General features: G+C 48.1%; 1 protein-coding gene across 1 annotated transcript; it reads right to left on the reverse strand.

Moving 5' to 3' along the window:
* Window positions 1-9: 9 nt before the first annotated feature.
* Window positions 10-14,352, reverse strand: LOC119241684 (brain-specific angiogenesis inhibitor 1-associated protein 2-like protein 1). Its single transcript, XM_037507136.2, has 5 exons — window positions 14,123-14,352; window positions 13,149-13,226; window positions 11,572-11,752; window positions 1,370-1,407; window positions 10-843 (listed from the first exon to the last, which is right to left on the reverse strand). Exons 1-5 carry the CDS (start codon window positions 14,272-14,274, stop codon window positions 768-770), a joined length of 525 nt encoding a protein of 174 aa, XP_037363033.1. The 5' UTR covers window positions 14,275-14,352; the 3' UTR covers window positions 10-767.
* Window positions 14,353-14,794: the final 442 nt, after the last annotated feature.

Raw genomic sequence — 14,794 nt, forward strand, 5'->3', positions numbered from 1 at the left:
CCACACGTGAGTGCCTCGGGTCCAAGGGGGCGGCCCTGTGAGCCCGCCCACGTGGGCATGTCCCGGGATCTTCTCAGCCTATTTGGTAACTCATAACTGCCACGTTCAGTAGCTCTCAGGAATTATTCAAGTACTAAATTTCATGGTGGTAACAGGAATAGGCAAAATGTCTTACCACTCTACAGCTATGTCTAGGTTGCAGAAAAGTTGCGATTTTTCCCATCTGGGGTAGCTCTACATCTGATTAAACGGATTTAAAAAATTTTAAGTTAAATTTCATACAATACTCTTATAATTTATATTGCTTAAAATTATGACCTGCATGCTCAGATGCAAATTTACACTATTTTCTTTAGAGAAACATAATGCTACTTATGAGCACATGCTTTGGAAAACTGGCCAGGTGCAGAAAGCCAGCCTGAAAGCATGGGCTAGCCCTTATCCTGGCTATTAAAAAAAATAATCAGAATATTTAAAAAAATGATACAGCGAGGACTGGAGCAAAATTTACTGTTTTTTGAACAGCCTGGGAAGAAAAGATTTTAAATGATTGAGTAGATTCTAAACTATCTTTTTCCAGACAAATGCATATATCCAGCTACATCGAATTGAGAAAATGCATTGATTTGCTCAAATAGAATACATTTAAAATCAGGCACCCGCTGGTGAAGCTTTACAGCAGTTAGAGCACATAACAATATATACCTATCATTTTGCAAGTGAGAACTTAACATTAGAGGAGCCAGAAGAATTCCACCGCCGCCGCCTCATCGAATGATCGGTGCCGATCGATCGTTTGTCACCGTTGGCCGGAGTTTCACAGTAGCGAAGGGGTTTTCTCCACTGTGAGAGGGGATAAAATGTGCAGAAATACTACAAAGTAGGAATGAGGTTTTACAACTGCTAATAACTATTGTTCTTGCTCTGTAAAATTTCTGACCACCTTCCACTGCTTGTAAGTTGTGGATGGCATTTTCTGAAAGCGGGTTTTTTGTTCTGGCACTTCTCCCCAAGCCGCCCATGAAAGCAGGATCCAAAGTTTTAAATGTTTTTGACACAGGAAGCCCACCTCTCTTTAACTCTTATTAGGAGGGGGTTTTAGGGGAGAGCCCAGGGTCTGGATTAAGTTGTCAAAGGCAGCAGCTGACCAGGAGACCCACCTTGGGGTCCTGTTGGATTCTGGGCTGGCCCTCTAGGCCTTTCTCCCTGGAGGTGATGGCAACAAGGTGGCCACATTTTCCTGACCCCACAGGCCCAAGATCTTTCTCAGGATGGGTATCCTGGGCTGAGCACGAAGGGACAACATCCTGGGAATGCTACAGGTCACTCAACTGGCAGGGCAGTGCTTTATGGACAAGGGGCCACGTACCTGAGGAAAGGAGGCTTTGCGACCCCATTTGCTTCATTCTGTGAGGAAGATAAAGATGAGGTTTAAGGAAGGGTCCTAAAATTGGGACATTTTAAATAAGCCCTGAAGGAAAGGACATCTAAAACATGGGACTGTTGAAAGCCTGGCATGTGTAGAAGTGCCCTGGAGTCGCAATTCATTGGAGACCCTCTGGGTTACCTACATTCAGCTGGAAGAATAGGGGCAGGAAAGCCTAAAAGACAGCCTTTTGGCCAGAACCATCCTCTGTAATTTGCCAAAATTATGTAATTTGCCTCCACACAGGGAAGCGGTCAGGCACCCGCTGCATGTCTTCCAGGCCTTTTAGAAAACATGGCTTTTTCCTTTGGCCACATGCATGCGGATCTCCAAGAAAGGTGATGCTGGACATCCAGGGCACTGTCACAAAGGAACGCCCTTTATGGTTACCATGGCAAACCTGGAAGAGTGTGGGGTGACCCAGCATGCAGTTGTAAAAGAGTAAAGGGTCAGAGTCTTGCCAGGAGAATCCATGTCTGCTTGAGCATATCAAGCATTCGAAGAGCAGAGACAGCATGTGTGAAATGTGTGAAGGAAAATGAGCAGAAAAGGAAGCCGCAGAGAAAGTGCTTGGGTTCAACTGAAATGCCAGCCTGCTCCCCCTAGAGAAGCACCTGGGCAGGAGCTGGAGCCCATTTCTTAAGAATTTATGACATGACAGCTGTAAAAAAAAAAAAAAAAAGCCCCAAACCTGCCTGGAGTGTAAAAAAAATACAGTGAGGGACCCTTCCATGTGCTGGACATGCCGCGGCCACCTCAGGGAATGTGGCGCTGGCTGGTGCGCGCCGTGAACAGGGCTGTCTCCAAAGCAGATGGCGCTGAACACCAGAGCGCCACGGAGTAGATGCCCGCAGCCAGAAGGGCTCAGCCTCAGTGGGGATATAGATGCTGCCGCTCCTCCCCACGCCTTTTTGGTACAAAACTATGGTTTGCATTTTGGAAACCTAGTCCTAAAGGATACCAGGAAAAGACAATAAAAATGAACCCTTGTTGGAGATTGACACGCATAGAGGGGTGACGGCGGCAGCCAGAGAGCCTGCGGGAAGTTCCCCGAAGGAGGAGAGAAGATGGAGCCTTCACAGAGCCTGGCCTCCAGCTCCCAGGGACCAGCATCTCCCCGTGGGGCCAGGGGGCAGTGCCCTCTTATTTCCAAAAAGCTTTGCAGGCTTTAAGAATCTGTTTTAATTAGTATGGCTTTACAATGTGAAGTCTGGAAGTGTGATAACTTGATTTTTCCCTCTCCTTAGTGACCGCACCTGAGAGGAGAAAGCTACTGTGAAAAAAATAAAGATTTAAAAAAAAAAAAAAAAAAAAAGGATCTGCTTTGTATCTGCTCTGGCTGTTGAGAAATCACTGGCCCCAGCTTGCAGGCTTACTCAGAGCCGCCCAGGAGAGGGCAGTGTGACACTGTCTGACCAACAGGCCACCGGCCCAGGCCCTGGCGTCCTGAATGCTGTCCAGGCTGCCCTGGGCTCGGGGCTCCCTCTAGCTCTGCCCCAGCAGAGCTGCTCGCACTCCGTGCCCGCCTGTGGCTGAAGCCCAGACCAGGGCTCCTTTGGGCTCTCGGATCTACCTAAGGCAGAAAGGGGCCGGGGGAGCCAGGCCAACTTCAGCTGGGCCCCTTCTGTCCCAGGAGCCCCAGGCCAGCAGGCCGGTCTCAGTGAGCCACTGCTCCAGGGGCAGTCTCACCAGCCTGTGTCCAGGGGCGTTCAACCCCCAAATCAAGTGTCTACTTTTCATCCCTGAGGCACCTGCCCAGCTTAGCGTCCCAGGTGGACTTTCAATGGTCACAGCCTGATTTCTTCCTGCAGGGCACAGTGGGCTAAACCCGCAGGTCTCAGCCCAAGTCATTTCTGCTGTAACATCCATATAAATGACGATTAAGGGCTAATATGATATAAAACACATCCGGGATGGCTGTCACTGCAAGTGCTCAGAGCGAGGCCTGGAGCAGAAAGCCCAGAGCAAGAGCCCTCCCTGCACCCCAACCCACCCCACCCTCGAGGCTGGGGGTGCCACAGTGTGCCCTGACGCTGCCTCCTGCTGCAGTCAGGAGGAAGGGCAACTGTTCCTGGAAAAGGCACCTCGTGCCATACCAGGCTCCCCGGGTTCAGTCCCCAGCCTACTGGTCCACATTTTCCCCCTGGACGCACTGGCCCCTGCCGCTCCTTGGGGACAAAGCTCCTGTCTCCTCTTGTCCATCTGGAAACCAGAACCACAGCCCACTGCCTCTGTGGGCTGCCCCCGGAGCACAGGGCCTCTGCATGTGCTCAGAACATGTCTGTGAGCTGCACTGCTCAAGGCCCCACAGTCAGTCAATGAAAAAACAAAACCTTCCACTCGCCCTGGGCCTTGCTCTGGTCAGTAGTACTGCCCTGTCTTAAGCTTCTCAGGCTCCACACCTGGGCACCCAGGCACTTTGGGCTGCTGCCTCTGGTCTGGCAAGCAGCATGGTCTCTAGGCATGAGCACAACACAGCTGCACATCCCGTGTGCCCTCTTGGCAGCCATGTACACGGTGCTGACCCAAGTGTACGCGAGGAGGGGGCGCGGGTGGGGAGTGTCATCAAGCACAAAGCCAGATGCCGGCCAGCCGGGCATGTCACTAGGGTGCACCGGGCTGCCCACCACACAATAAGGGCAGTGAAGGGACTGGACAGCAAGACCAGCAGGAATGCAAGCAGAGTGGGGCACAGCTCATGAATTTTCCCTCAGATTATCCAAAAATCCAGGTCGGCTTCAAGTGGGCGTTTGCCGCCTGCCATGCCGCGTCCATCCCCACTCCTGTCCCTGGCTACGCTGTGGTGTCCACCACATGCCCGTGTGCTTGAAGGGGACTACTTGTTCCCAGCTTAAGGGCGGCTCTGGTTAGCTGAGATTGCCCAGCACAACCCCTTTCCCTGCTGCAGGTGGACACTGAGATGAGCAAGGGACCTCGTCAGGTCCCTCGTCAGGGTGAGGCGGGGTCCTGCTGAGTACGAAGTGGGGACCTTCCGCTATCTGCCTGCGACCCCATGAAGTGCAGCCCACACTGCAGAGAGCAGGCACAGGATGAGATGGGAGGTGGGCCCGAGGGTGTCTTTGGCACCTGCTCTTTCTCACCTGCTGCTTCCCTCTGAGCCTGGAGGGGAAGCCATTTCTGTTACCAAGCCGTCCTGATGCTTGTCTTAAATGTCTTAGCTCTGGACTTATCTCCCAAGCCACAACCTCTAGCCTAGTTCAGCCCCTTTATTCTTAAAATGGGGACACTGAAGCCCAGAAAGTGGAAAGCCAACTGCTCAGGGTCACAGGGCTCTTTTCCGAAACCAAGAAGCCAGGTTTGTGGAGAGGGGAGCAGATGCATGAGGGGAGCCCTTGTAGCTGTGACAGGCCAGCAAACGCCCTTTGACATGAAAGTTAGAGATTTAGTTTTTCAGTAGTTTCAAGAAACTCAGCTACTATCTGATTGTTTTAAAGCCCAGTTGCGATTACTGCAGAGAACAAAGTGACCACCTGGGCAGGCCCTCCAGCCCAGTCCCAGCGGCCGCTCCCCTGAGGGAAAAGAGTCTCATGGAAGATGCTTTGAGATGCCACAGCTCAGAGCAGCAAAGGAAACTTAACAGTTAGTGGGTTCAGGAACATTCTGCCGAGGAGGGAATTTCCTAGGATTGGGTGCTTAGCACACCTGAGCTGTGTGACTCTGTGACTGGTGGCCATGGGCGGTCACTCCCCATCACAGAGATGGCTGTGAGTCAAAGCATGCATGAGGACGCTTTGCCAGGTCCCACAGATCCCAGCGTTTGGCTGAGATCGAACCTACTCTCCTCCAACATCGTCAGTGGGATTTTAGTTTAAGAAACAAACTGTCTGGTCAGGCCTAAGAACTTTTGAGACACAACATTCCAGGACCGTCCTCAACCCTCAAGGGCACTGGGCACTGGGCACATTCTGGATCAAGATTTGAAATGGAATCTTGTTCTGTGTTCTATGATCGATACCTCACTGTCCATTATGACAGCCACTAGATACACATGACTATTTTTAAATTAAAATTAATTAAAACTGAAGAAGAACAAAATATAAACCCCAGGTCCTCAGTGCTCGGCTGGTCGTGGCAGCGTAGATCTGGGCCATTTCGGTCAGAAACGTATATTCTCTAGTTTCTAGTTTCTTTTGCTAAAGCACTTCTCACCTCCCCCTGCAAACCCCCCCCCCCCAAGACACACGGTTAGATCCTGTGCCTCTCCTGCTGCTGCTGTGGGAGGTAACCAGGCAGTCCCCCTTCCAGGGCCGTGTCTCTGGGTAGTGCTGGATCTCCTGGCTTGCCTGCTGCAGGCCTGCCCGCTTCACAGCTGTGACCTCAGGACTCCTGAGTGGACTTGGCGTGAAGAAACGTGGCAGCCTGTCTGACAGGATACGGCCAGCAGGGGAGGCATGGGGGAGAGGCGGGGGAGTACGCTGGTGACTGAGTTGCAGTTCGCACAGGATCTTGAAATACTACTTCAGTGTTAGTGATGGAAATGGAATCTAAACCAGTCATTTAATCTCCCTGCACATCTGGGAAGCACCTTGCGCCTGGGCTCATGACCCTTCTTCATTCCAAGGTGACGTGCCCTTTATTGTTCTATAGATAAGGAAAAGGCTGATGAGGGTGACTTCTGAAGCCCTTGAAACCGTGGCCAGTAGAAGCTCTAAAATATGATTTTTAAAAGCCAATGAAATTTTTTTTTGTGACTCATTAACTAGCATTTTTTCCATTATCCTCCAGATCAGGAATATAGCAATCTATCAGTGCCATTTGAGGGAGGGTGTCTGTCTTATCAATTGAGAGTTCCCATGGCAATACCCAGATGCTGCCAACTGGGCTTTCAGAATGTGCTTCACAATTCTCATCTTCCTGTGCTTCCTCTTTTCTCTATCTCACAAAGTCCCACACCCAGCGCCTCCTGTGAGATTAGAAAACTAGGCCCATAACAGGGAAGCACGTGAGCATGGGGGTGGGTTGGGAGGGCCAGTGCGGAATTGCAGCTCCTCAGCCCAGGCAGCCGGCAGGCCGCACTGAGGTCTAAGGAGATAGAAGATCTCTGGTCCACAGGGTGTGGGTGCTGGGAGGGAGGATAAAGTCTCCACATATTTAAATACATTTACCTATTATATGGCTCTCAAAGGACAGATAATGAAATGTTAACGGTAGTTTCCTTGGAAGTGAACTTATAATTTAAATTTTCTTGTATTTTGTTTTCCAAATTTTCTATCAAAATAAAAATTCCCTGGTTTATTTCTCTATAGAGGAAAAAGTGTTATTTTAAAAAGAAGTATTTTAAATAAAGTGTAATGGTTAGAAGTTTAAATTTTTACCAAGGGACTCTCACCAAACTTGAATTTTGTTCTTGGGTCAAAACCCAGAGCTGTGACTGTACTTTAGCTTGCAGAGGCAACCTTCTCTCAGCATGGGTCCAGGCTTAGCTAGCAAACACCAACATTCAAGGTGAAAAATATTAAAATATACATTTTTAGAGTGGGTGGGAATTGATAAATGTTAATTCAAATGTTCACCTTTACATCTATCTCAAGAGTGGGAACAATTTATCAATTGATTGTAAAACTAAACAAAATTTTCACCATGAAGCCATCCCTTTCTATGTTTAAAGGTAATCAAATCACAAAATCTATAAATACCCCCATGAAAGACTTTTGTTTTTTTATGTAAATCATAATCTATTTAAATCAAAAGTGAAAATGGGGGGAGTCTCTTAAACTGTAGGTGCTTTAAAAACCCAAAAGTAAGTCTGTCTTTCATGGATCCGATCACGCTTAGTGGATGAGTTATACTTGCCTATTTGTTTTTAATTACTCAGAACCTCTAAAACAAAATTTTCAATAGTAGTTAAAAGTGTAACATAATTTCAAATAAAATGTTTTTCCTATTTAATGTTGGCATGTTAGAGATCTGGAGCTCAAAATTAGACGGATTACCACCCCCTCCCCTCAAAAAAAGGCACCAAAATATGCAAACACAAGTAAACCAGGCCAGCTCCAGAGTTAAGGCAGACCAGTAGTTTATCCCTGGAGGCCACACCAGTTAGTCACCAGCTCTGTCAATTCTCTAAATCACTCCTGTCACCCTCCCCATCTCCAAGGAACAGGGCTCCCCCATCCTTTCCTCCTGGATACCACCCAGGAGGAGGGGAGACATAGGCGGCCCAGACACCCTGGCTCGGTCGGTGTGCTTTACTCTGGCTTGTCTGTCTCCCAGCTTCTCCGACTGCTGCCCCAGACCCCACACTCAGCCACCGCCGTTCCCAGGACGCTTGGCTGGAAGCTGTGATCCAATGGAGTTCCTCCTTCAGAACCTGGTTCAAACGTTTGCCCCCAAGATGCTTCTGCTGATGCTCGCAGGCGCTCAGCAGATGAACCCCAATGAGGAGGTCTCACCCTGGCCCATGGACCTCTTCGCATGTCTGATAGTGTTTAAAAGAGAAGTGTAGGTGGTGACAGCAGCCCGGTGCTGTCGAGCGTTAGTTACAATGATGTCACCCGGTTACAACGCGACCTCACTGTAGCTATCGACTCCATGCCTGTTTGAGTTGCTAAACATGCCTTTGGGGGGAAGATTCTAATAATTAAGAATGGTATTAATCAACATTCCTTATTTTAACATTTGCAAAATCAATGACAACTGAAATCACCATTGGAACCCACATAGGAAGACAATTTCATTAGCTACTTGGGACCTTTCAATGTTCTTATATAGGAAACCAAAAAACTAAAGGCTGTGAAAATGAAAGACTTTTCCTAAAGCCTCTGGCCCACAAGACACAGAGGGGAGCCTGGCTATCACCAGGGCGGTGCCAACCTCAGGGTGCACTGGCAGTGCTTGCTTCCTCAGCTGGCAGGGCTGCCACATCACAAGAAGAGGGTGAGCGCCTGTGCCTCCTGCCGGACTAGCCTCTGCCAGTGAGGAAATGCCCCAGCAAACAAGCCGCAAACAAAGCAACAGCATAGACGCTGACAAGGCCAGAAGCAGTGAGGGAAGGTGGACACATGAGGATGCCACCCAGACTGGCAACCCCTGCAGGACCATAAGCTGCTGCTTCTACAGATAAGTTACAAGTGACCTATAGATACAAGAAGACACCGGAGGACATTCTGGCCCCTCAGTGTGTGGACTGCTTGGGGTCCAGATTCCAACAACAATGCCAACAAATTTTTACTGAGACAGTCAGAAATTTGATGAGACCAGTTGATATTCAGTATTGTCAATTTTTAAAAGATATGATGTACAGTGGTTATGTTTTAAAAAAAAGAGACATTTTTAGATATTTACAGATGATAAAAGCCTGGCATTAGTTTCAAACTGGACTGGGAGTGGGTAAGGGAGAGAGGACTCAAGGTTGGTTAATTAACGGTAACTGTTCAAGTTGGGGGTGGAGGGACCAGGTCATTCGATTGTTCTTTATATTTTTATGTATATCTGATTTTTTGTCACCAGAAGTTGAAAATCAAACAAAAGAGGGGGCATATAGACCAAGAGGTCACCACACTTGAGCAGTGTACCTGCCTGCCCGAGTCTGAGCTTTGTGGACATGGAGTTGTAAACGTGGGGTTTTCTTTAAAGCAAAGGAAATTTTATGCTGCTGCTAGAATACCTTACGGTCATCTCTAAATAGTTGGAATATTCTTTTAAAATGTATTCCTTTAATGAAAGAGCATTTGATGTCTTTACCCTTCTAAGCAATTTCTTGCTATCTACTGCTACCTCCATGTTGGCAGAATGGAAAGCTCCAGTTTTTGTCATCATGTGTCATTCTTTTGAAGACAATTTTTGGAGTCAGGTGTTTGAAGTAATTGGAAAATAAAGGTGCGAGCAATACATCATGCTATATGCTTAGCTAAGAAGAGAAGCCAGAGACATTTGAATGAGGTTTCAACACCTTGCACTTCCTGGACCAAATGTGCCCAGGCGGCCTGAGAGGAGGCGGGCGTGCTCTGAACCCACTGGCGGCTCACATGTCAACATGCAGGGCATGTTTTTAGGAGAGTTTCTGTGTCATGTAATGGACAGAATCACTTGTGCATCACCCATAGCTGAATGAAAGTCCCCAGCAGTAGGGAGATGGGGGCGCAGCCATGAGAGAAAGCCTCCAAACACACTAGAGAAGACCACGTGAGATCTGAAAGTCAAAAAACAGTGAGTGTGACCTGGCCTTATCGGTGAACCAAATGTTGATACCAACAGCGCCCTGGGCAATGCTTCTGGGAGGAAGGTAAGCAGGCTTTGGTGCTGGTTGGCCCTTCTGCAACCTTGGGCTCTCAGCTCGGCTGCACAGCCTCCAAAAGTCCAACCGACCATTCCACATTCTGGCCCTGACCGCCAGGTTCCTTCCCATTCTTTGCATTCCAGCAGCCGTGTGACCTTGCAGGGACTGCCAGTGCACCTGCCGGCTCCTTCCCACTGTCTTGCCTTTCATGTCCCACTTGCTTCCCCACCCAGCTTGGATTCCAGAGTCTGGGGCACCAACCCCATCCTCACGGGTACCCTCAAGTACCCCCCTTCAGCACCATCTCTCTGGTAACCCCAACTTTTAATTAGTTTTCCCTATGAACCCAAGCAGCAACATGCTGCTGAAGAAACCCCACTCAGACACTTTCATTCTCAATCATAGCCAGACTCAAAAAGGGCTGTCTTCTGTTCCTGCACCACCTGGAACAGGCTCATGTCCTCACTCTTCAAGACTCTGGCTCTACAGCTCTTCTTTTCCACATTCTGCACCACTCTGCTGCCTGGTGATCTTTGCCACAGACAAAGGATATCATCAGACGGGACCTCCCAGGACCTCCCTGCCCAGTGGCACCCAGACGCAGTGCTCCTTGCTTGCTAAGTCATCATCATTTGCTTCTTCTCTATGGTAAACTCTATATTGAAGGAAAACATCTAAATGCAAGACTCCTCTTGACTCCATTCACCCTGAAACTATCCCTTCCTCCTCTGTTCCTTAAGCTTGCTGAGCATCTGTCCTCCTGGGGGTTTCAGCTTTGCTCCCTCTGGGAGGCTGTTTCCCTTGACCTCTGCACAGTGGGCTCCTTGTTGTGGGTCTCACCTAGACACCACCTTCTCAGAGATGCCCTCTGCTGCAGACACTGTCATAGGCCCCTAGGCCCCTTCAGGCCTGTGTGGCCTATTTTGGGGCAGGGCTGCTGCTGGTGGAGGGCCCTTGGTTGTCAGTGCTCCTCAGGAATCTCCCAGGCTGAAGATCTCACCCTGGACATGGGTATAGAAATGCTGGCCTCCCTCTTCCCCAATCCAGAGAGGTCCAAGGGCCGTGCCAGGCACAGGGCTCTCGGTAGCAGCGATATGGTGGAGGCACCACAGTCCAAAGTCTACTCGCCCAACTGCTGCCTTCCTTTTGCTTTCACAGGCTCACTACAAGGCATCCCTCATAAGCACCCTGAATGCTAATCTCAGCGTCCTCTCCCCAGCAAACCCCACCTGTGCCATTGCCCAGGCTGACACTCCCTCTACCATCTCACCTTGTTTTAGTTCTCTGCATAGCTTCTTTCATGGCTATGTTTGTGTATTTCCTATTATCTGCTCCCTATCACTGGAATGTAAATTCCACCCAAGCCAGGAACAGACTGTGTGCACCTCCCTGTCTCCAGAGCCCTCACCAGAGCCTGATTCTCAGCACACACAGTAACTGCAGGAATGAGAGGTGACTTTTCCATCTACATCCTCCATTTCTGACTGGGATGTTAAGGATTAAAGAGAAGGTACACGTGTAGTATTTATATGACATTTGGTACAAAGCCAACATTTTCTGAAGATGTAAAGATAAAGTTATCACCTTTAACCTTCAGGAAATAAGAAAATGGAAGAAAATGCAGACAACAGTGATTAAGTGACTCAACATCTGCCGTCATGGACAGACAGTAAGAAGAGCGTGAACCTGACAAAATTTGGCAAGCCATGGACTTACGGTGTGTAAATGATCATTTACCAGATAAAATAAAAACAAAAGACAGAGTGGAGTTACGAAGTTGAAAGGTTACCTGATGAAGAAGGGATTTAGGGGAAATGGGAGAAGGTGGTGGGAGTAACAGCCCCACCTCCAGAGACCACCGCGCAGGGTCTGGACACACAGGACATTGCACTGCAGCTTTACTCACAGGAGATGTGGTTTCTGGTTTGGATGCCGGAGGTTTAAAGGTAGAAGTACTTTTGGAAACATCTACTCTTTTATCTGCAGCTGCTTCTGAGGACAAACACTCCAAGTAATCTGGTGGGGGGATGACAACACTGCTCTTCTCAGATAAGTCCACTGTGCTGATGCTTCTCACAGGCGCAGGGCTGGCAACCAAAAGCAGAATACAAGTCAGATAAGATCCTGCCACTGGAATCCCAAACATCCTAAATATCTGACGGTGAGAATGGCCACAGATGAATTATCAAAAAGGGTGAGGAAGGAGGAGATCACAAGCGGCACACACATGCACAGGGCAGAAAGGTGGCTTCTGGTTCACTTTCTTGTTCGCTTTTGTTTTGGCTGGTTTATAAAGGTACATTCAACACATTCTTTATAAGACAGGACAAAGGGAGAGGAAAACTAGCTTAATTAGGGCTGGCTTTTGATTCATTCAAGGGGATCAATAAGAACAGGAAAGTCTTAGTAAAAGCATCAAGTACTTTAGATTAAAAAATAACCCACAATCTTAACATCCTAAAAATGCTTAGTTTTCTTTCTTGGCACAATGGCAGCTGATGTATTCCACTAGGGCTGAGAATACATAGATGACAGTGAGCAGCCAGAGGGAAGGCCCTGGGAGGTGTCTGTGGTGGTCAAGGGCTGTGAGGACAGTTGGGTGGGTCAGGAGGGATTCTTTGGCATGAGGAATGCCGTGGATGAGTTCAGTTTGGACATGTCATTCCTGAGGCCCCACGAGATAGCCAACTAGAACTGCCCAATATATAGTCACGCTGCAGCCTAGGAAGGTGGTCCTCCTGGCTTCTGGCCTTGGCTCGCCCTCTTTTAGTTGTGTGTCCTGAGCAAGTCATTAAATCCTTCTGTGCCTCAGTTTCCTCCACTTTAGTTCTAAAGGCTGTGAGGGTCAAGTGAACTGATTAATGTAAAGCCTTCTGGAAAATTTCTAAGTGATAAAGATGATGACTTAGAGTACAGATTTGGGGTTTACTGGCACAGAGGAGCTAACTGCACTATCTATCAGCACAGTTCAACTCACTTGGGAGGGCAAGATGGCCCAGGGAGGATGGAAAAGGGAAAAGGAGTGAGGAGGGATCCTATGGAAAACCTGTGTTTAAGTATTGGGCAGGAGAGGCCCCAAAAGAGACTGAGAAGGGCTGCTGGTGAAGGAGAAGGAAGATAGAGTGCAAAGAAGCCAAGGCAAGAGAAGACTTCAGAAGAAGAGTGTTAGAGGCTGCTAAGTAAGATCTAGATGGAAACCATGCCTTGGATTTAGCCCAGTAAGTGGTGTGAGATAGTGAGGGCTCCAGAGGGCTGAGGGAGGGTGAGTGAGGGCAGGGGTCTGGGTCTTGCTTCTTTCCAACAGTCAGTATGTAAAGCCTGTGGACAACAGAAATCACAAAGGAAACCCCTGTGTGTAGCACTCACTGCAAGATCTGAGGGTATTTTTGCTACACACTAGATAGAATTCTGGCACTCCTGAGAACACTATGTCAAAGGTGAGATTTCAGTCCCTGGGGAATCTGAGCCACAGGCAAATCCTACCTTGGCTTGGGCACACTCACAATCTCCTTTGCATTTTCTTCCAGCAACTTTGTATATGATGATGGGAACCAACCCCTTCTGCAGGTGAAGAGTGAAAAAAAAGATCTTGCTGTGATATCAGGGGCGGACAAGAGAGCAATCAGGGCGCTAAGAAGCAACTTGGTGACAAATTTGGTATAAAATACATAGTGTGCATTTCATATACAGCATTAATTTTACATGGATTGCCTTTTTCTCATTTTTCCATATTGGTTTACTTAATACCTGAATAATCCACATAGAGAACATATTTAATCTACAGTAAGGCTTGAGCATATTCTCATGGTTGAAATGATGATGATGCTACTTAAGTCATTTTTGTGCTAAATCTAAAAGTATATCTGCTGTGCAGGTTACCCTTAAGGAATCAGGATATACATTTTAAAAAAAGGATACACGGGCCTCCCTGGTGGTCTAGGGGTTAAAGTCTCAGCACTATCAAGCTATCCCCAACCACTGCGGCCTGAGTTCGATCCCTGGCCAGGGAGCTGACCCACATGGTGCAGCAGACCTCTCCTGTCTCACCTGCTGCTCCCCTCAGCAGTGTATTTCAGTAGATCCACCTGTTCTGCTCCCCACTCTGTCTCTGGTAGATCCTCTCACCCCCTTCCCCTGTACTCTGGCCTACACCCCAGTTCTTGTATGCATAAATAAACAAAAATAAATCTTTTTTTTTTTAATCTTTTTTTATCTTCAGAGGTGACTTCATATGATCTAATCTATATACGCATCAAATTTATCTATATATGCACACACACCAGGAAGATGGCCGGGAACAGTGTGACTCTAGTTAACTACAACTAAACTACGGACTTAACTTTGACTAAAATGCTAACATGTCTACCAAGACAAGTTGCTGCTAACAGGAGAGACAGCAGGTCTCTGAAGGGCCAGATGGGGTGACTCCGGCGAGTGGCATCCTCTCTGAGACTTACACTTTAGTGTCATCATGCTCTCCATACAACCAGCCGTCCTTCTCCTCAAAGATGAGCAGTGTGATGACATCTCCCTCTGCGAAGCTGAGCAAGGTGTGGTTAGTGCCAGCAGTGTGTGGGAAAATAGTTTTTACTTTCTGCTTTTTCATCATGTTCAGTCCAGTTGCAACAGAAACTGATCGCTGTAAACTGGGATCACCTGAAGAATCTGTAAAGCATGAACACAGTGATGATGGATTCCAGAGACTGACAATTAGGCTGATTCAAGTGAGCAACCCCAGGAAACCACCCATTCCCACCCTGACAGCACATATTCTACTGAAACCCCAAATGTGTCATGTCTCCCTACCTTCCTATTGGCCTGGGTGGACAGGGGCTGAAGGGACACAGGCAGAAGCCTGGCCCGAAGTCTCCCAGAGGGTCCCTGGGGCTAGAGAGTCTTTTCTAGATGGGAGGATAGATAAGTGTTTGCAAAATTTCAACTCTGACTTACTCAGGATGGCCCTGAGAGGCAAGTCACCCACTGGGAAATATCTGATGCTTTGCCTTCTCCTGCTCTCCTAGTACAAATGACAAAGGCAGTTTAAAGCATTAATTGAAAACAAACTGCCCAACGTCTAGTGCCACTAAAGGAGAAAAATGGAAATGCGGAAGATCTCCCAAGGAGTCTGC

This window comes from Talpa occidentalis, unplaced genomic scaffold (assembly GCF_014898055.3).
Source record: "Talpa occidentalis isolate TD23 unplaced genomic scaffold, MPIMG_talOcc4v2.1 talOcc4.12, whole genome shotgun sequence".
Classification (NCBI taxonomy): domain Eukaryota; kingdom Metazoa; phylum Chordata; class Mammalia; order Eulipotyphla; family Talpidae; genus Talpa; species Talpa occidentalis.